At 33.7% G+C, this 20492-nt stretch overlaps 1 protein-coding gene across 15 annotated transcripts; it reads left to right on the top strand.

Annotated features, from left to right (window-relative positions):
- The first annotated feature begins 44 nt into the window (after positions 1-44).
- Positions 45-19793, top strand: LOC121985192. 15 transcript variants are annotated; one of them, XR_006113083.1, is made up of 6 exons: positions 45-369; positions 6437-6488; positions 8187-13010; positions 13121-13213; positions 14676-14784; positions 15449-16022. XR_006113083.1 is itself a non-coding variant. In XM_042538492.1 (6 exons), the coding sequence occupies exons 1-6, from the start codon at positions 175-177 to the stop codon at positions 15080-15082; spliced, it is 501 nt and encodes a 166-aa protein (XP_042394426.1). In that variant the 5' UTR covers positions 45-174; the 3' UTR covers positions 15083-15441. The 15 variants fall into 15 exon arrangements, 5 of the variants coding, with proteins under 5 accessions (XP_042394426.1, XP_042394427.1, XP_042394425.1 ...); XM_042538492.1 differs by lacking the exon at positions 15449-16022 and adding an exon at positions 14989-15441 and having other exon boundaries at positions 45-280; positions 12964-13010; XR_006113088.1 differs by lacking the exons at positions 14676-14784; positions 15449-16022 and adding exons at positions 18741-18962; positions 19040-19097; positions 19262-19793 and having other exon boundaries at positions 46-369; positions 8187-13213.
- Positions 19794-20492: the final 699 nt, after the last annotated feature.

The raw sequence follows: 20492 nt of genomic DNA, 5'->3' as shown, positions 1-20492 counted from the left end.
CTGTGAGAGAAAGACATCTAAGTGAATTTCCCTGTTTTCACTCCTCTTTCCATCTCTCTTCATATATACTGGTCTTTCATTTTTTTTCTAGCCCTAAATCCTAATCCATTCCCGAGCTTATCTTTTCCTTACCCACGCGCTTACTTTCCGTCGGTATCCGCCGCCGCTGCCCTTATGTACCCTGCAAAGTCGGTCACCTCCCGCTTCTGTTGTACCGACTGGCCTCGTTGCGTGTGCCCCTCTCCTTCATCGATCTGTGGCCTTTTGCTGGCTGAGTCGGGTATCAATTTTGATTTTTGCTGAATTTATTTCTTTTGGTGGATTCGTGCATTCTGCGGATGACATCCTCAAGTGTTTGAGTTTCTCGAGGTTAGTGCTGTTTGTTTTGTAAGATTCAGATTCGGATTAATTCTAACATGAGATTAACATATCTATTCAAGAGTAATATCTGTGAAAACTAAATCAGCATATTAAATCTTAATTGAATTTCACGTGACATTTAACAAACATATAAAAAAAATTCATAAGTCCTTCGTTTTATTATTAAAAGATGATTATATTACTTTGAAGATGAATTTTTATGATCATGATATAATTAGAAGCATGACAAAATGCATCCGTATCTAAAAACTAAAATTTAAGTTTTGCTCTTTTATAGCTTTATTAGCCAAACTGTGAGAAACATATTACATCTGTGTGCAAGTATGGAAATTCATTAGTCACAGTAAGAAAATTGGTTGCTTCAAATACTCTTCAACTATTTCTGGACATGTATTCATACTTAACACATCTCATCGTAAAGAATTCTTGTAGAATTTTTTAGTTTGAACAATTTTGGCTATTGTTGTTTCTTCACTATTGCCCATAAAAGAAAGAAGTTAAGCAAAAACCAAAATTTTACGATCCATGTGATGCACAAGCATAAATTTTCTTTTGATTGGTCAAAAAATAGTTTCGTATTTCATTTGTAATATGTTTCAAAATATTTATGAGTATGTTATAAATATTGATTTATAAAAATAGATTCGAAAATGAATCGTTACTCACAGATATTTTATTTTGTGTGAATTAAAATGTGCATGAAAATTTTACCTGAGAGTGAACTACAATGAAATTTTCACTAAGTAAATGACGAGAACATTTCTCTTAGAATATTTATAAACAAGTTGGGATTAAAATGAATTAATGCATCAACATTTCTTAAAGTAAAATGCAAACAAAAATGTATAGCTTCAATCTTTTGAACCCCGATCTTAGGAGGAACGGTCTTATTTATCAGACCATATGAGACGACCTCTTCGGGGGACATGTTGGTATCATGTTCTAGATCCAAACAATGTGCAACACTCTTAACAACAGTATGATTAGTGAGGTCGGTGTAATTCTAAGATACCATCTTCTTAATTGTTTTAAACTCTTTCGTCTCGATCTTCGTTTGGCTGTCATTGTTAGACGATGTCTCGAACGATGTTGTCTCGAACGATGCTGTCTCGAACGATTCTGTCTCGATCATGTAGAGCTTATGAACTATTATCCTAGAGTTTGAGAAAGAGTACCGGCTAGCAGCTATAATAAGGGAGGCCATTGAGGAGGCTTCTACAATGCAGAAGGTGTATATTGGACAGGTACACAACTTCATTACATAACATACTCCATCTAATATACACCTTCTGTATGGAAGAAGCCTCCTCAATGACTTCCTTTATTTTAGTTGTTGGCACCCTTGCCACCCATACTCTTTCCTAAACTCTAAGATAATGGTTAATAAGCACTATATGATCAAGACAGTATCATTCGAGACAACATCGTTCACGTCATCATCTGACAATAATAGTCAAACGAGGATCGAGTCGAAAGAACTTGAAACAATTAAGAAGATGGTATCTCATAATTGCACTGACCTTACTAAGCGCTATTAAGAGTTTTGCAAATTGTCTGGATCTAGAACATGATATCTACATGTCCCTTGAAGAAGCCATCTCATTTGGCCTGATAGATAAGATCGTTCTTCCTAAGATCGCAGTTCAAAAGATTGAAGCTATGCATTTTTTTTTACATTTTGCTTTCGGAAATGTTGATGCATTTTAATTCTAACTTGTTTACAAATATTCTATGAGAAAATATTCTTGTCGTTTGCTTAGTGGAAATTTGTGATTCACTCTCAAGTAAAATTTTCATGCCTATTTTAATTTTCGCACGGAATAAAATATTCGTAAGGAATGATTCATTTTCAAATATATTTTTATAAATTAATCTTTATAATATACTCATCAATAATTTAAAGAATATTACAAATGAAATACGAGACTAGTTTTTGACCAATCAATAGAAAATTCACTTGCGCATCACTTGGATCGTAAAATTTTGATTTTTGTTGAATTTCTTTCTTTTGGTTGATGCAAGCATTCTGCTTATGACATCCTCAAGTGTTTGAGCTTCTCGGGGTTAGTATTGTTTGTTTTGTAAGATTCAGATTCGAATTAACTCTAACATTAGATTAACATGTCCGTATGGGAGAAGCCTCCTGTCTCTTTTATTTTAGTTGTTGGCACCCTTGGCACCGGTACTCTTTTCGAAACTCTAGAATAATGGTTCATAAGCCTTACATGATCAAGATAACATCGTTCAAGTCACCATCTAACAATGATAGTCAAACGAGGATCGAGACGAAAGAACTTGAAACAATTAAGAAATGATATCTCAGAATTACACCCACCTCACTAAGTATATTGTTGTTACGAGTATTGCAAATTGTCTGGAGCTAGAACATGATACCTACATGTCCTCCGAAGAGGTCATCTCATTTGGCCTGATAGATAAGATCATTCTTCCTGAGATCGGGGTTCAAAAGATTGAAGCTATGCATTTTACTTTAGGAAATGTTGATGCATTAATTCAATTTAATCCCAACTTGTTTATAAATATTCTAAGAGAAAATGTTCTAGTGAAAATTTCATTGTGGTTCACTCAGGTAAAATTTTTATGCATATTTTAATTTTCACACGGAATAAAATATCCATAAGTAATGATTCATTTTTAAATCTATTTTTATAAATCGATCTTTGTAACACACTCATTAATATTTTGAAGCATATTACAAATAAAAATATATTTTAAAATGGATAATTACTTCTGGATATTTTATTCTATTTGAAAATTAAAATGTGCATGAAAATTTTATCTAAGAGTGAACCACATTGAAATTTTCACTAAGCAAACGATGAAAACATTTTTTTATAGAATATTTGTAAACAAGTTGGGATTAAAATGCATTAATCCATCACATTTTCTAAAGTAAAATGAATATATTCAATCTTTTGAACCGCGATCTCTGGAAGAACAATCTTATTTATCAGGCCAAATGAGATGACTTCTTCGGGGACATTTAGGTATCATGGTCTATATCCAGATCATTTACAATACTCTTAACAGCAACATGCTTAGTGAGGTCGGTGTAATTCTAAGATACCATCTTTTTAATTATTTTAAATTCTTTCGTCTCGATCCTCGTTTGACTGTCAATGTTAGATGATATTTCGAACGATGTTGTCTCGATCATGTAGGGCTTATGAACCAATATCATAGAGTTTAATAAAGTGTATGGGTGGTAGGGTGCTAGCAGCTAAAATAAGGGAGGCTATTGAGGAGACTTCTACCATACAGAAAGTGTATATTGGTCAGGTACACAACTTCATAACCTCCAACATACTCCATCCAATATACACCTATATGGGAGAAGCCTCTTGTCTTCTTTATTTTAGTTGTTGGCACCCCTATCACCGGTACTCTTTTCTAGACTTTAGGATAATGGTTTAAAAGCCCTACATGATCGAGACAGTATCGTTCCAGACAACCTCGTTCAAGTCATCATCTAAGAATGTCAAACGAGGATCGAGATGAAAGAGTTTTAAACAATTAAGAAGTTGGCATCTCAGAATTACACCGACTTATCTAAGTATATTGCTGTTAAGCGTATTGCAAATTGTTTAGATCTGGAATATGATACCTACATGTCCCTCGAAGAGGCTATCTCATTTGGCCTGATAATAAGATTGTTCTTAAAAAGATTGAATATATGCATTTTACTTTAGGAAATGTTGATGCATTAATACATTTTAATCCTAGCTTGTTTACAAATATTCTAAGAGAAAATGTTCTCATTGTTTGCTTAGTGAAAATTTCATTATGGTTCACTCTCAGGTAAAATTTTCATGCATATTTAAAATGAATCATTACTTATGGATGTTTTATTCTGTGTGAAAATTAAAATGTGCATGAAAATTTTACCTAAGAGTGAACCACAATGAGATTTTCACTAAGCAATCGACGAGAACATTTTCTCTTAGAATATTTATAAACAAGTTGGGATTAAATTGAGGAGGTGTAATTCTGAGATACTAACTTCTTAATTGGTTTAAGCTCTTTCGTTTCGATCCTCGTTTGACTATCATTGTTAGATGATGACTTTAACGATGTTGTTTCGAACGATACTGTCTCGATCATGTAGAGCTTATGAAACATTATTTTAGAGGTTGGAAAAAAGTACCGGTTGCACGGGTGCCAACAACTAAAATAAAGGAGACAGGAGGCTTCTCCCATACATACATGTTAATCTCATGTTAGAGTTAATCTGAATCTGAATCTCACAAAACAAACAGTACGAACCCCGAGAAACTTAAACCCTTGAGGATGTCATAAGCAGAATGCTTGCATCAACCAAAAGAAAAAAATTAAGCAAAAATCAAAAATTTTCGATCCATGAGATGCGCAAATGGAAATTTTCTTTTGATTGGTCAAAAAATAGTTTCGTATTTCATTTGTAATATGCTTCAAAATATTGATGAGTATATTATAAAGATCGATTTATAAAAATAGATCAAAAATGAATCATTGCTTTCAAATATTTTATTCTATGTGAAAATTAAAATGCGCATGAAAATTTTATCTGAGAGTGAACCACAATGAAATTTTCACTAAGCAAACAACGAGAATATTTTCTCTTAGAATATTTGTAAACAAGTTCAATTAAAATGCATTAATGCATCAACATTTCCGAAAGTAAAATGTAAAAAAAAAATACATAGCTTCAATCTTTTCAACCGCGATTTCAGGAAGAACCATCTTATCTATCAGGCCAAATGAGATGACCTTTTCGGGGGACATGTAGGTATCATGTTCTAGATCCTGACAATTTGCAATACTCTTAAAGTATGCTTAGTGAGGTCGGTGTAATTCTGGGATACCATCTTCTTATTTGGTTCAAGCTCTTTTGTCTCGATCCTCGTTTGACTATCATTGTTAGATGATGACTTAAACGATGCTGTCTTGAACGATACTGTCTCGATTATATAGGGTTATTAATCATTACTTAGAGTTTGGGAAAGAGTACTGGTGGCAAGGGTGCCAACTGCTAAAATAAAGGAGGCTATTGAGGAGGCTTCTCCAATACAAAAGGTGTATATTGGATGGAGTATATTACATGTTATGAAGATGTGTACATGTCTAATATACACCTTATGTATGGTAGAAGCCTCCTCAATGACCTTCCTTATTTTAGCTGCTAGCACCCTGTTTTTTTCTCAAACTCTAGGATAATGGTTCGTAAGCCCTACATGATCGAGATAGTATCGTTTGAGACAGCATCATTCAAGTCAACAGTTAACAATGACAGTCAAACGAGTATCGAGACGAAAGAGCTTGAAACAATTAAGAGATGGTATCTCAGAATTACACCGACCTCACTAAGCATACTGTTGTTAAGAGTATTACAAATTGTCTGGATCTGGAACATAATACCCTACATGTCCCTCGAGGAGGCCATCTCATTTGACCTAATATATAAGATCATTCTTCCTAAGATCGTGGTTCAAAAGATTGGAGCTATGCATTTTACTTTAGGAAATGTTGATGCATTAATTCATTTTAATCCCAATTTGTTTATAAATATTTTAAGAGAAATGTTCTCGTCGTTTGCTTAGTGAAAATTTCATTGTGGTTCACTATCAGGTAAAATTTTCATGCGCATTTTAATTTTTACATAGAATAAAATATTTGTAAATAATGATTCATTTTCAAATCTATTTTTATAAATCAATCTTGATAACATACTAATCAATATTTTGAAGCATATTATAAATGAAATACGAAACCATTTTTTTTAACCCATCAAAAGAAAATTTACACTAGGGCTTCACATGGATTGTAAAATTTTGATTTTTGCTGAATTTCTTTCTTTTCATTGATGCAAGCATTCTACTTATGACCCCCCCCCCCCCCCCTAAGAGACCATTTCATTTGGCTTGATAGATAAGATTGTTCTTCCTTAGATCGCGGTTCAAAAGATTGAAGCTATATATATATTTTTTTAATTTTGCTTTTAGAAATGTTGATGCGTTAATGCATTTTAATCCCAACTTGTTTACAAATATTCTAACAGGAGATGTTCTGGTCGTTTGCTTAATGAAAATTTCATTGTGGTCCTATCTCAGGTAAAATTTTCATGCACATTTTAATTTTGATACAGAATAAAATATCAATAAGTAATGATTCATTTTCGAATCGATCTTTATAACATACTTATCAATATTTTGAAGCATATAACATGCTGCATATTACAAATGAATTACGAAACTACTTTTTGACCAACTAAAATAAAATTTACACTTGCGTATCACATGAATCATAAAATTTTGATTTTTGCAGAATTTCTTTCTTTTGGGTGATGCAAGCATTCTGCTTATGACATCCTTAAGTGTGTGAGTTTCTAGGGTTTAGTACTGTATGTTTTGTGAGATTCAGATTCGGATTAACTCTAGCATGAGATTAACATGCTCCAAAAGTGATAACCGCGTAGATTAAATTAACATATTAAATCATAATTCAATTCCGCATGGCATTTTACAAAAATGTAAAAAATTTAAGACAAAAACTCAAGGCTCATAAGTCCATCTTTTTATTAATAAAAGATGATTTTATTACTTTGAAAATGAATTTTTATGATCATGATATATATGACTAGAAGCATGACAAAATGATGTTGATATAGTGCATCCACATCTAAAAACTAAAAAAAATTCGTTTTTCTCTTTTATAGCTTTATTAGCCAAAATATGGAAGTTCAATAATCATTCAGTGATGCTTCAACTATTTGTGCATATACCATGGAGGTGCTTGCTCCTCGTCATTAATAATTCTAGAGCCTCACTGAATGGATTAGAATATTTTATATCTTTTGTGCTACCTACAATTCTAGAAGAACATTGTTCAATGCTGAAACCTTACTGAAAAGTTTTGTTTTTATTTCATTTTTCATACAAATACTGACCAGTGACCATACAATTTAAGTCAACGCATTAATTCACTGCAACCAATTTGAGCTTAGAAGCATTTTCCAGATTTGGGCCTTAATTGAGCTAATCACCTGCATAGTGGCTGCAAAAGTAAACAAACTAACTTTTGTAGCTGGTTGGTATATGGCGTTGAGGATGGTTCATCTTGTTGTCTGGTGCAGCGGGCATGGGAACTAGATCCTCCATCTGTGAAAAAACATCAGTGATCAATTTTGGATCACTAGAAGCTACGTTGGAGGGTGATAATTGAAAGGAGGGATTGGATCAGGACGCTTAGATGGGTTGTTACTTGATTGGGCAAGAATATCTAGGAGAAGAAGCATCATCACTCGTTATTCGTTTAATTGCATCATTCTCATCTCATAGCTAGTCACAGTTCTTGCAGTGAGGGACTTAAATTCTTGATTATCTTGAGAACAGTGGTGCTTATACAATTATTTTTATTAAAAAATTTCAAAAAGCATACTATCTGTGTATTGTTCCTAAAGATTTTTTTGCTGACACAAGGTTTTATTATGCAACTTGGCCTTAGTCTTATTGTAGCTACAGGGAAAAAAAAGGAAACTTCCAAGTATATAGCATTCGAGATCTTCTCATTGTGGCTTTATCCTTCTTTGACTCGGTTGACCATATTTTTTCAAAATATTGTTGCTGTTTCTTAAGTTATTACTCTTGCTACTATTATGACTACTATGATACTGTTTAATCTGTTGGTTTGTTCCATTTATCTTGCATATTCTGCTTCCTTTTGTCTGTACTTCATAATTTATATACTGGAATAATTTGTAAATCTTAGTCCAAAACATTGTTACTTGTTTTGTGAATATTCTAATGAAGGATATTGTGGGTTAATTACAACTCCATGCTGAAAATGTGCAAGATGCTGCTCAGCTTGCTGAGTTATTTGGAGTTGTGTGCAAAACCAATTTGATGCTCAGAGCCTAGTAGTGTTTATTGGTCAAGCAAGGACTGTTGATAAAATTAGTGTGTTAGTGGGCATGTTTTAATTGAGCTAGTGGAGAGAAATAATAGGGTAATGGTTGTAATGTGGTGTTAGTGGGTCAATGAGTTGACAAGTTGAGATTGTGGTGGAAGATAGTGATTAATGTTGTGGTGTTAGTCAAGTTAGTGGGTTTTTTAATGTGATGTATTAACCTATAAATAGGATATGTAATGATCAATAAAAGTATGTGAAAAACTTATTTTTTATCCTCCTTGTGTCCTTGACTCGTCTATTTTTTCTTATCAGTGGTATCAGAGCGAGGTTTCGAAGAGAGTTATGTCTTCTTAAAGTTTTGTACAACCTGCCATTCCTCGATTTGATGGTAACTATGACCATTGGAGCATGCTCATGGAGAATTTTTTAAGATCCAAAGAATATTGGATGGTCGTGATTTCTAGAGTAGCAGAATCGATAGAAGGTGTTGCGCTAACAGATGCGCAATTGAAAGATCTTAAAATAAAAAAGAATGATCTCTTCCAAGCTATTGATCGCTCAATCTTGGAAACCATTCTCTGCAAGGATACTCGCAAAGATATCTGAGATTCTATGAAAAAGAAGTACCAAGGTACAACAAGAGCTAAGAGGCAGCAGCTTCAAGCACTTCGTTTGGAGTTCGAAATGCTCCGAATGAAATTAGGAGAATCAGTTTCAGATTATTTTTCAAGAACGATGACAATTGTCAACAAAATGTGGATCCTGGCGACAAGATAGAGGATGTTCTCATCATTGAAAAAATTCTTCGATCTATGACACCAAAATTTAATTTTGTTGTCTGTGCCAATGAAGAAGCAAATGATGTAAGTCTACTTTCAATTGATGAATTACAAAGTTCATTATTAGTACATGAGCAGAAAATCAATCAATGTGAAAAAGAGGAGCAAACATTGAAGGCTTTATCAGAAAATCACTCAACAAATGGTAGAAGTGATAAGGGATGAGGAAGAGGAAGAGGAGGTAGAAACGACAATGATCTTGTGAACCAACAACAAAATCAACACCAAGAAAGCTATTTTCAAAGATGAGATAAAGGACGTGGAGGCCATTATTCTACAACTAATAGAACAAAGTTAGCAGACAAGTCTAATGTTGAATGTTACCGATGTCATAGGTATGACCATTATAGATCAGAATGTTATACTAATTTGAAGAAACAAAATGAAGATTAGACTAACTTTGCAGAAGAAGAAGTGTCCCTTTTAATGGTATGCCATGAGAAAGAGAAAACTCAATGGAATATATGGTATTTAAATACAGGCTGCAACAATCACATGTGTTGAGAAAAAGATACATTTTCAGACTTAGATGAATCCTTTTGCAGTTCTGTCAAATTTGGCGACAACTCTACAATTTCTGTTAATGGGAAAAGGAAAGGTAACCATACAAGCAAAAGTAGACTCTACTCATATTATCTCTAAAGTTCTTTTTGTGCCTGATTTAAAAATTAGTTTGCTTAGTGTGGGTCAATTACAATTAAAAGGATATGAAATTGCTATTAAAGAAGGAGTTTGTCGGATTCAAGATGCAAAGTTGGGCTTAATTGTGCAAGTTAATATGACAACAAATCGTATGTTTCCGCTTTAGCTTCATACTACACCACATTCATGTTTTTTAGCAAAATTTGATGATGAGGCATGGTTATGACACTTTCGCTATGAGCATCTAAATTTTAGTGGTTTGAAAACACTAAAATAGAAGAATATGGTGATCGGTCTTCCTCAAATTACATCTCTTTCTCACGTTTGTGAAGAATGTGTTGTTAGCAAACAACATCGTAATCAATTCCCATAAGGAAAATCTTGGAGAGCAAAGGCGGCATTGGAGCTTATCATTCAGATATTTGCGGACCAATAACACCGCATTCTAATGGAGGTAAAAGATACATAATTACCTTTATTGATGATTATAGCCGCAAAATATGGATTTATTTGTTGCAAGAAAAATCCGTAGCCTTTACAACTTTAAAAAATTATAAAGTGCTTGTCGAGAAAGAAATTAGCAACTCTATTAAAGTTCTACGTACAGATGGTGGTGGAAAATATAACTCACATGAATTTGCAAATTTTTTTGAGAATCATGTAATCAAGAGACAACTTACTACAACTTACACACCTCAACAGAATGATGTATGCGAGAGGAAGAACCACACTATTATGAATATGGTGCGAAGCCTTCTGACAACAAGTGGTATTCCTAAAAGTTTTTTGCCAGAAGCAGTTAATTGGAGCATCCATATATTGAATAGAAGTCCTACATTATCTGTTCAAAACATGACACCGGAGGAAGCCTGGAGTGGAAAAAAAATCGACTATTGATCATTTTTGGATTTTTGGGTGTATTACTTATGCTCATATTCCAGATGAAAGGAGAAAGAAGCTAGACAACATAGGTGAAAAATGCATTTTTCTTGGTATGAGCAATACATCAAAAGCTTATAGATTATATAATCTTTGCACTAAGAAAATCATTATAAGTCGTTATGTTATTGTTGATGAAAAAGACACTTGGCCATGGAATCAAAATGACATTAAAAAAATTTATCCCCGTTGATTTTGATGATGAGGAGAAAGTACAATAGCTATGGAGGATGAGCAACATGAGGAAGTCTCTCAAAATATTCCTATAGCAGATCAAAGTTCGGTTGAAGCAGAATCACAAAGGCCACAACGTGTTCAAAGAAGGCCAACACGGATGTCTGATTATGAGGTGACGGGAATTGATCAAGTGGCTGTTAAAGAATTAAAATCGAGAAAAGCTATGATGGAATTACAGCAATTGAAAAAAATAATACATGGGAGTTTATGTGATCTTTTTAAAGAGCAAAAGACTATTGGTGTAAAGTGAGTTTACAAGACAAAGCTAAATGAACATGGTGAGATTGACAAGTACAGAGCACGCTTGGTGGTGAAGGGCTATAAACAAGAGTTTGGTGTTGACTATAAAGAAGTTTTTGCTCCTGTAGCAAGACATGATACAATCAGAGTGGTGATAGCAATGACGACACAAAATTCATGGCTTATCTTTCAATTGGATGTAAAATCAGTATTCCTCCATGGAGATTTGAAAGAAGTGACATGTATCAATCAACCTCCGGGTTATGTGAAATTTGGTAATGAGCATAAAATTTATAGATTAAAGAAAACTCTATATGGATTAAAACAAGTCCCACGGGCTTGGTATAATCGTATAGAAACTTATTTTTTAAAGGAAGGCTTTCAGAACTGCTCTTATGAACATACTCTTTTTATTAAAATTGATGATTGAGGAAAAATATTGATAGTTTGTTTATATGTAGATCACTTAATCTACATTGGAAATAGTACATCTATATTTGGAAAATTTAAAAGAATCTATGACGAAAGAATTTGAAATGTCTGGGTATGATGCTTTATTTCTTTGGTATTGAAGTGGTGGAAGCTTCTGTTGAAATTTTTATTTCTCAAAGAAGATATGTGCAAGAAATTCTGGACAGGTTTCAAATGAAAGATTGCAATCCTGTAAATACTCCTTTTGAGTTTGGAGTGAAGTTACATAAAGATATTGGAGGAAAGAAGGTTGATGCCACACTTTACAAACAGATAGTGGGGAGTTTAAAGTATTTGACAGCGACGAGACCTGATATTATGCATGTTGTAAGTATAATTAGTAGATACATGGATTGTGCTTCAGAAATGCATCTCTTAGCTGCAAAGAGAATTTTTCGATACTTGCAAGGTACTAAAGAGTTTGGGTTGTTTTAAAAAAGAGAGAAAAGTCAGATCTATTTGGTTTTACAGATAGTGATTATGCAGGAGATCTAGATGATCGAAAAAGTATATCTGGGTACATTTTCATGTTGGGTACCGGAGCTATTTCATGGTCTTCGAAAAAACAATCAATCGTTATATTATCATCCACAGAAGTTGAGTTTGTTGCTGCAACATTTTGTGCTTGTCAAGCTATTTGGTTAAAGAAGATTCTTACAGAATTATATTTCAAAGAGGATGAACCTATTTGGATTTATTGTGACAATAGTTCGACAATAAAACTTTTTAAAAATCCAGTGCTACATGGTCGAAGTAAACACATTGATGTGAGGTATCATTTCTTGAGAAATCTCACAAATGATGAAGTCACTAATCTTGTTTACTGCAGAAGCGAGGATCAAATTGCTGATATACTAACCAAGCCTCTCAAATTTGCTACATTTCAAAAGCTCAGAGAGCTATTTGGTGTTTCTACATAGAGTTTAAAATTTTGACTCTTTTTAAACTGATTATTACATTTGGAATATCAGTTTAAGGGAGGGATTGTTGATAAAATTATGTTAGTGGGTATGTTTTAATTGAGTTAGTGGAGAGAAATAATAGGGTAATGGTTGTAATGTGGTGTTAGTGGGTCAATGAGTTGGCAAGTTGAGTTAGTGGTGGAAGATAGTGGTTAATGTTGTGGTGTTAGTCGAGTTAGTGGGTTTTTTAATATGTGATGTATTAACCTATAAATAAGATATGTAATGATCAATAAAAGTGTGCGAAAAACTTATTTTTTATCCTCTGTCCTCGACTCGTCTATTTTTTCTTATCATGGACAACTTCTCTTGCTGAATGAGTGAACTCAAAATCTCCCCATCTTTAGGGCTCAACATTCCTCTCGGCTTCATTGTTTGCTCACAGTATTGGATAGTATCCTTTAGATCTGAAGCTGCATATGTATATATGTATAAGATTTTAACCCGAAGTGATTTTTTTTTTAATTCTGTTCTCTTCTAAAATTTCTCTTAACAAGAATTTAGCAGGTTCGACTGGCCACAAGATTTGCTGCTGCAAAGTAAATTGGGGATATTGCAAAGTCACACCTTCAAGAGTTGCACTCCCTTCTAAAAAAGGTATCGACACTTTCTTGCTTTATTGATTTTCTTCTTTATTTATTACCAAATCCTACTTCTAATTGTCATTTTATCATTAGATTAAACCTCGCAGCTTGTTGTTTGTCCATTTTAACATGCTTGATATGTCGAAGAAGTTAAATGCTATTAAATTTTTTCTGTTTCCTTTTACCGTAGAAGAGTTTACTTAGGTATTTGCCTTTATGTAACTTGAAGTCCAACATGAAAATGGTTCTTTATCACATTGACATTTTTTTATTTTAATTACTAAATGATTAAGTTTCTTTCTTTAATTATTTTGATATCGTTCTTCTTTTCTTATCTTCAGCATTTCTGGACATATATTCATACTTAACACATCTCATCGTAAAGAATTCTTGTACAATTTTTTAGTTTGAACAAGTTGGCTATTGTTGTTTTTTCACTGTTGCCCCTATTCGGTATTATTAGGATCATCACATGGACAAAGAAACAACTAAGGTTAAATGTTCTTTAATGACATTATCTTGGTTCTTATCCTTCTCTTAGTGTGGCATCATATCCATCTTATCATTAACCTTTGTGTTCTCAATCTTTCATTTGCACCTGCTGAGTACTCAACAGTATGAGATAGAATTTTATGTTTCTTTTGTCTTTCATTTTGCATGAACTTATGTTTTTTTTGGTATGAAAAATTGTGTTTATCTTGTGTCTATGCACTTGTTTTAATTTTAGATTCAGCTAATCCAATTATTTGGATGGCCACCTTTGGTGAATATGGATTCTTGATCCGCCTCTTTATCAATGCCTTGTCTGTTCCTTCTACATGGTTGGTCACATTCGACTTGCTATTTTAAGATTGTAAAATCTATTTATGGAAAATAGTAATATTTTTTTTGATCGAATCTGACTTTTATTTACCATTTGTAACCTTGGCGTATCTATTTTATTCCATGGAAAGTGGATTTTCTTGCTCAGTTTCTCAAGTTTATATAGAAATGCATTAACTCCTTTCTTCATCGTCATTTGATTTAGATCTTCCGCTAATTGATTTATATGGATCTTTGTTGTCTTCATCATCAATATAGCAACTGTGACTAGCTTTGTATCATATGCCTGAAGCCTTAAACATAATTGTTATCTTGTCAAAATTCTTCTTTATGCTGCAGAGTGTATGACATTCTTTGCTGTGTTGTGTCCGTGTCAGTTTTTTTGTTTTTCCTAGTCATTTATGCACTTCCCTTTCTTTTGGCATCTCATTAACTTAGTATCAGTACCAGAAATTTATCACTAATTACCTACGACATTAAGTAGGATTTCTTTGCTAGTTATCTGCAATTAATAATGGATTGTTGATGATATACTCATTTCATTCTACTGATTGATGATGATGTACTCATTTACTCTATTGATCAATAAAGATATATTTATTTATTGATTGATGCCTTGGCGCGATGGTAAATTGCTGCCCTGTAAACTATAGGTCATGGATTCAAGTTTTGGAAACAATCTCTTGCTTTAAGGCTGCGTGCATGGCCCATATTGGTCGGAGCTTCGAACACCGGGCTATCCTTTTTATCGATTGATGAATGGTATACTTATATTGGCTGATTATGATATGCTAATAGATCACCTCCACTCCATGCACTTCTTTTTCCATATAAGAGAGCTCACTTGATTAGCACCTGATTGCTTTTAGCTATCAATTGTGGTTATTTGTAGATTTTTTTTTGGAGTCTTTCAAGTCAAGCTTTTGTTAAGTGTGAATTGCCTTTTAATTATGTGCATCTTTTCAGTGCCTCTGCCTGTGCTGCTGGCTCTGCATGCAGTTTGTTTTCCTGCTTCGACACAAACTTTGCACCATTTTGGTTTATGATTGAGAATGTTTGAGAGACACATTTGCTTATTCAACATCATGTAACCTTGAAATTTAAGATTATCCACCATACTCCAGCTGGGCTTATTGCTCTATGCAAATTGATTATGATTGTCATTGGTATTGAGAAGTGAGAATTTTAGTGTCTAAAAGAGCAACCTGGTTCAGTAAATTAAATGTCAAATCTTATTGCATATCCTATTGTTCTCATGTCTTCTCATACCCAATATTATCTTGGGGTTTGGATATGATCAGTAGCATGGTTTGGGTGGACAACTTTATTTTTACTCGAATCGATATGCATTTGACTGTTTTATAACCAAAACTTTTAAGAAATGGTTAGCAAGTTCAAATCAACTGATTCTTCTTGAACAATGTAGGTTTCCCAATATCAACGAAGCAAGAACTGGGATACAAGAGTTGCTGTCTGCTCATGCTGTTGGAGCAATTGCTGAGAATGTTAAACACATCTCTTAAGGAGCTTCTAAAAACCCTAGAAGCAGGGTTGGCAGAAGTTGGATTTTCTGATGCCTCAAGAGATCTTGGAGTGCCCTGCTCTTAAATTATAACGTGCGTGAAAATTGTACTAAGAGTGAATGAAATTTTCATTAAACGACAAGAACATTGTAAACAAGTTGGGATAACGCATCAACATTCATTTTCTAAAGTTGAAATGCAAAAAAAAAATGCAGAGCTGAACACTGTTACTGGAAGAACGATCGTACTATTTTATCTATAGAGCCTCTTCGGGGACATGTAGTGCAAAGCTTCAATCTTCTATGGGAAGAACGATCTTGGGTTGGATATGATCTTATCAATAAGACCATACGAGATTGCCTCTTCGGGAGACATGAAGACATCATGATCCAGATTCAGACATTTAGCAATGCTCTTAACCACGGTGTGTTTAGTGAGGTTGGTGTAGCTGTTAGATACCATCTTCTGACTCGAAACTATTCAAAAGATGGTATCTGACAGCTACACCAACCTCACTAAACACACCGTGGTTAAGAGCATTGTCGAGTGTCTGAATCTGGAACATGATGTCTTCATGTCTCCCGAAGAGGCAATCTCGTATGGTCTTATTGATAAAATCATATCTAACCCAAGATTGTTCTTCCCATAGAAGATTGAAGCTCTGCACTACATGTCCCCGAAGAGGCTCTATAGATAAAATAGTATAATCGTTCTTCCAGTAACAGTGTTCAGCTCTGCATTTTTTTTTTTGCATTTCAACTTTAGAAAATGAATGTTGATGCGTTATCCTAACTTGTTTACAATGTTCTCTTCGTTTAATGAAAATTTCATTCACTCTTAGTACAATTTTCATGACTCGAACGATGCGGGCTCGATCGATTCTGGCTCGGTCAATGCTTGCTTCGATGTTTTCTTGGCCAAATAAGGTTTATGGATCATTATTCTGGAGGTCGGAAGAGAGTACCTGTGGCCGAGAGTGCCCGCAGCCAGAACCAGAGATGCCATGGAGCCGGCTTCTCCCAGACAAAAGGTATAAATCGGACAAGAACATAGCTTCATGATCTCCAAAATAGAGAATGTTTTTAAAACTTCTCTTCTATCGGAACTGATGAGGAGACTAATAGGTCGCTCAGCGTTTTTAATCTGCATATTTATTATCAAATTTACGGCCTTGGAAGCCGTATTTTTTGCGCTTTTTACAGTAGATAGAGTTTACTTAGGTATTTGCCTTTATGTAACTTGATGTCCAACATGAAAATGGTTCTTTATCACATTTACATTTTTTTGTTTTAATTAGTAAATGATTAAGTTTCTTTCTTTAATTATTTTGATATCATTCTTCTTTCCTTATCTTCAGCATTTCTGGACGTATATTCATACTTAACGCATCTCATCGTAAAGAATTCTTGTAGAATTTTTTAGTTTGAACAAGTTGGCTATTGTTGTATACGGTATTATTAGGATCATCACATGGACAAAGAAACAACTAAGGTTAAATGTTCTTTAATGACATTATCTTGGTTCTTATCCTTCTCCTCTCAGTGTGGCATCATATCCATCTTATCATTATCCTTTGTGTTCTCAATATTTCTTTTGCACCTGCTGAGTACTCAACAGTATGAGATAGAATTTTATGTTTCTTTGGTCTTTCATTTTGCATGAACTTATGTTTTTTTATATATATGAAAATTTGTGTTTATCTTGTCTCTATTCACTTGTTTTAATTTTAGATTCAGCTAATCCAATTATTTGGATGGTCACCTTTGGTGAATATAGATTCTTGATCCACCTCTTTATCAATGCCTTGTCTGTTCTTTCTACATGAATGGTCACATTTGGCTTGCTACTTTAAAATTATAAATCTATTACTGGAAAATAGTAATATTTTTTTTTATTGAATCTGACTTTTATTTACCATTTGTAACTTTGTCGTATCTATTTTATTTCATGGAAAGTGGATTTTTTGCTTTATTTCTCAAGTTTATACAGAAATGGGCATAATTGTTATCTTGTCAAAATTCTTCTTTACGCTGCAGAGTGTATGACATTCTTTGCTGTGATGTGTGTCAGTGTCAGTTTTTTTGTTTTGCCTTTTCATTTATGAACTTCCCTTTCTTTTGCCATCTCATTGAAAAAAGAAACTTAGTATCAGTACCAGTAATTTATCACTAATTACCTACGACATTAAGTATGATTTCTTTGCTATTTATCTGCAATTAATAATGGATTGTTGATGATATTCTCATTTACATTCTACTGATTGATGATGATATACTCATTTACTCTATTGATCAATGAAGATATATTTATTTATTTATTTATTGATGTCTTAGCGCAATGGTAAAATTGTTGTCGTGTGACCTAGAGGCCACAGATTCAAGATTCGGAAATAGTCTCTTGCTTTAAGGCTGTGTATAACACCATACATTGACAGGAGGTTCGTGCATCGGACTGTTCGTTTAATTGATTGATGGATGATATACCCATATTTGCTGATTATGATATACTAATAGATCACCTCCACTCCATGCACTTCTTTTGCCATATAAGAGAGCTCACTTGATTAGCACCTGATTGCTTTTAGCTATCAACTGTAGTTATTTGTAGATGTTTTTTGGAGTCTTTCAAGTCAAGCTATTGTTAGCTGGTGATTTGCCTTTTAATTATGTGCATCTTTTCAGTGCCTCTGCCTGTGCAGCTGACTCTGCATGCAGTTTGTTTTCCTGCTTCGACACAAACTTTGCACCATTTTGGTTTATGATTGAGAATGTTTGAGAGACACATTTGCTTATTCAACATCATGTAACCTTGAAATTTAAGATTATCCACCATACTCCAGCTGGGCTTATTGCTCTTTGCAAATTGATTATGATTGTCATTGGTATCGAGAAGTGAGAATTTTAGTGTCTAAAAGAGCAACCTGGTTCACTAAATTAAATGTCAAATCTTATTGCATATCCTATTGTTGTCATGTCTTCTCATACCCAGTATTATCTTGGGGCTTGCATACAAACTTGAAAAATTCCCTTTATAAGCCTATTTTAGTTTAAAGAGGATCTGAAATGATCAGTAGCATGGTCTGGGTGGACAACTTTAGTTTTACTCGAATGGATATGCATTTGACTGTTTTATAACCAAAACTTTTAAGAAATGGTTAACAAGCTCAAATCAACTGATTCTTCTTGAACAATGTAGGTTTCCCAATATCTCCGAAGCAAGAACCGGGATACAAGAGTTGCTGGCTGCTCGTGCTGTTGGAGCAATTGCTGAGAATGTTAAACACATATCTCTTAAGGAGCTTCTAAAATCCCTAGAAGCAGAGTTGGCAGAAGTTGGATTTTCTGATGCCTCAAGAGATGTTGGAGTGTCCTTTTCAAACATATGCCCCAACACTACCACAGGACTCTCCTTTAAAAGGTTTTATTTGTTGGTGTTCATTTATTGATTGATCTTGGAATATGAAATGTTGTACTTTATTTCTTTGTTTCTTGCAGTTTCGACATTAATAAGGTGTTGGAATTTGGATCTCCACTGTTGGCATCAGATGGACAGGTAATGGTGCTTTATTTAAGCCGTAACCTGCTTAAACCCAAATGTTACCTTGCTTCTACCCTTCTTTACTTGTAATTCATTTGTTTTTGCCTTTAATTAAGGTTTCATTCATTTAAGGAATATTTATCTATTTAATTACGGTTTTTCTTGGGATAAATACAAAGGTGCCAAAATGAGGTTTTTGATCGCATTCCGAACCTATTCTGGTGCTGAATTTGGTTCAAAACGAGCAGTGGCAACGATGGTTAATTCAGATTCCGATGCCGTCAGAGGGAGAGGAGATGTTGGCTAGGCAGAGCAGATTGCTGGTGAGTGGTTGCGATGGAAACAAGGTTGTGGTCTTATCGATGGACGTCAGACAATTTCGTTGGCACTGGCTCAAATGAAGGAGGGACCTGCTACAACGTATATCTCACGAAGGGTGTGAGGTACCAGGCTGTGCGGGGAAACGGGGCCAGGGTGAGAGAGTTCAGTTAGAACCCAAATTAATTAGGAGCAGCCCCCAGCACCAAAATTGAATTCTGAAATCACCTAGAAGATTGGGATGAAATTGATGAAGTGAATGAGATAAATATCTTATGAAGAGAGAATAAAATCTCACTTAGAGGAAAAACTCTCACGGAGAAAAATCACACACGAAATATTAGAGAAAATTGTTAATTAAAAATTGCACTAATACATGAGATGCTAACTGTATCTTGCCTCTTTTCTCAACTTAACATGTGGATTGACATAACCAAGGTTTAAAATTTAAAGTCACGCAGGAGTTTCGATATCGCATCATATTATATCGATATGATTTTGATGCTTTTTTAAATATAAATTAACTAATTAAAAAAATATTTTTATTAATATTTAATTATTGTACTATTAAGTATATTTGAGATGTTGTATGTTGAGTTAAGTCTTGATGTCAATTTTTTTAATTTATTTTAAAGGCATCTAGTCTTAAAAACTTGCATTTAAATGGCAATGAAAATTGATCTTCAATTTTACAACAAGTTCGAGACTTTACATTTATAATGGTCATGAAAATCAATTTTTGATTTAGATATTATATATATATATATATATGTATAATTTTTAGATGATGACTTTAATTTCAATCTATATTGACATCATAAAAGTTAAAAGTTATAATATACAAAAAAAATTAATGCCATATCTTATCTTATTTAAATTTTTTATATTCTAAATACTTTTCCAAAAATTAAATTAAACTAATATTTTAAAAAATTAGGATGTAAAAGTCAATTTCACTCTGCCGCAGCAACGCACAGACGTTGTGGCCCAAATGCTCAATGTCTTTTATAACAGAGGAAGTGTTTTTGCACTTAGTGTTTACCTCAAATCAGATTCCTCGTCACCGTGTTGGCTCAATGTTGGAGCAATAGT

Source organism: Zingiber officinale, chromosome 5B (genome assembly GCF_018446385.1).
Source record: "Zingiber officinale cultivar Zhangliang chromosome 5B, Zo_v1.1, whole genome shotgun sequence".
Classification (NCBI taxonomy): Eukaryota; Viridiplantae; Streptophyta; class Magnoliopsida; order Zingiberales; family Zingiberaceae; genus Zingiber; species Zingiber officinale.
Note: the sequence above shows the minus strand (reverse complement) of the source record. Positions and strands in the feature narration are given on the sequence as shown.

Excerpts from the sequence above, each read along its gene's own strand:
- LOC121985192 (XM_042538490.1), top strand. The coding sequence starts at position 15,596 with ATGCCTCAAGAGATCTTGGAGTGCCCTG. Across the intron at positions 15,624-16,379 it reads AGAGATCTTGGAGTGCCCTG|CTCTTAGTACAATTTTCATG; the intron begins CTCTTAAATTAT and ends AAATTTCATTCA. Across the intron at positions 16,576-18,740 it reads CGGCTTCTCCCAGACAAAAG|GTTTCCCAATATCTCCGAAG; the intron begins GTATAAATCGGA and ends TGAACAATGTAG.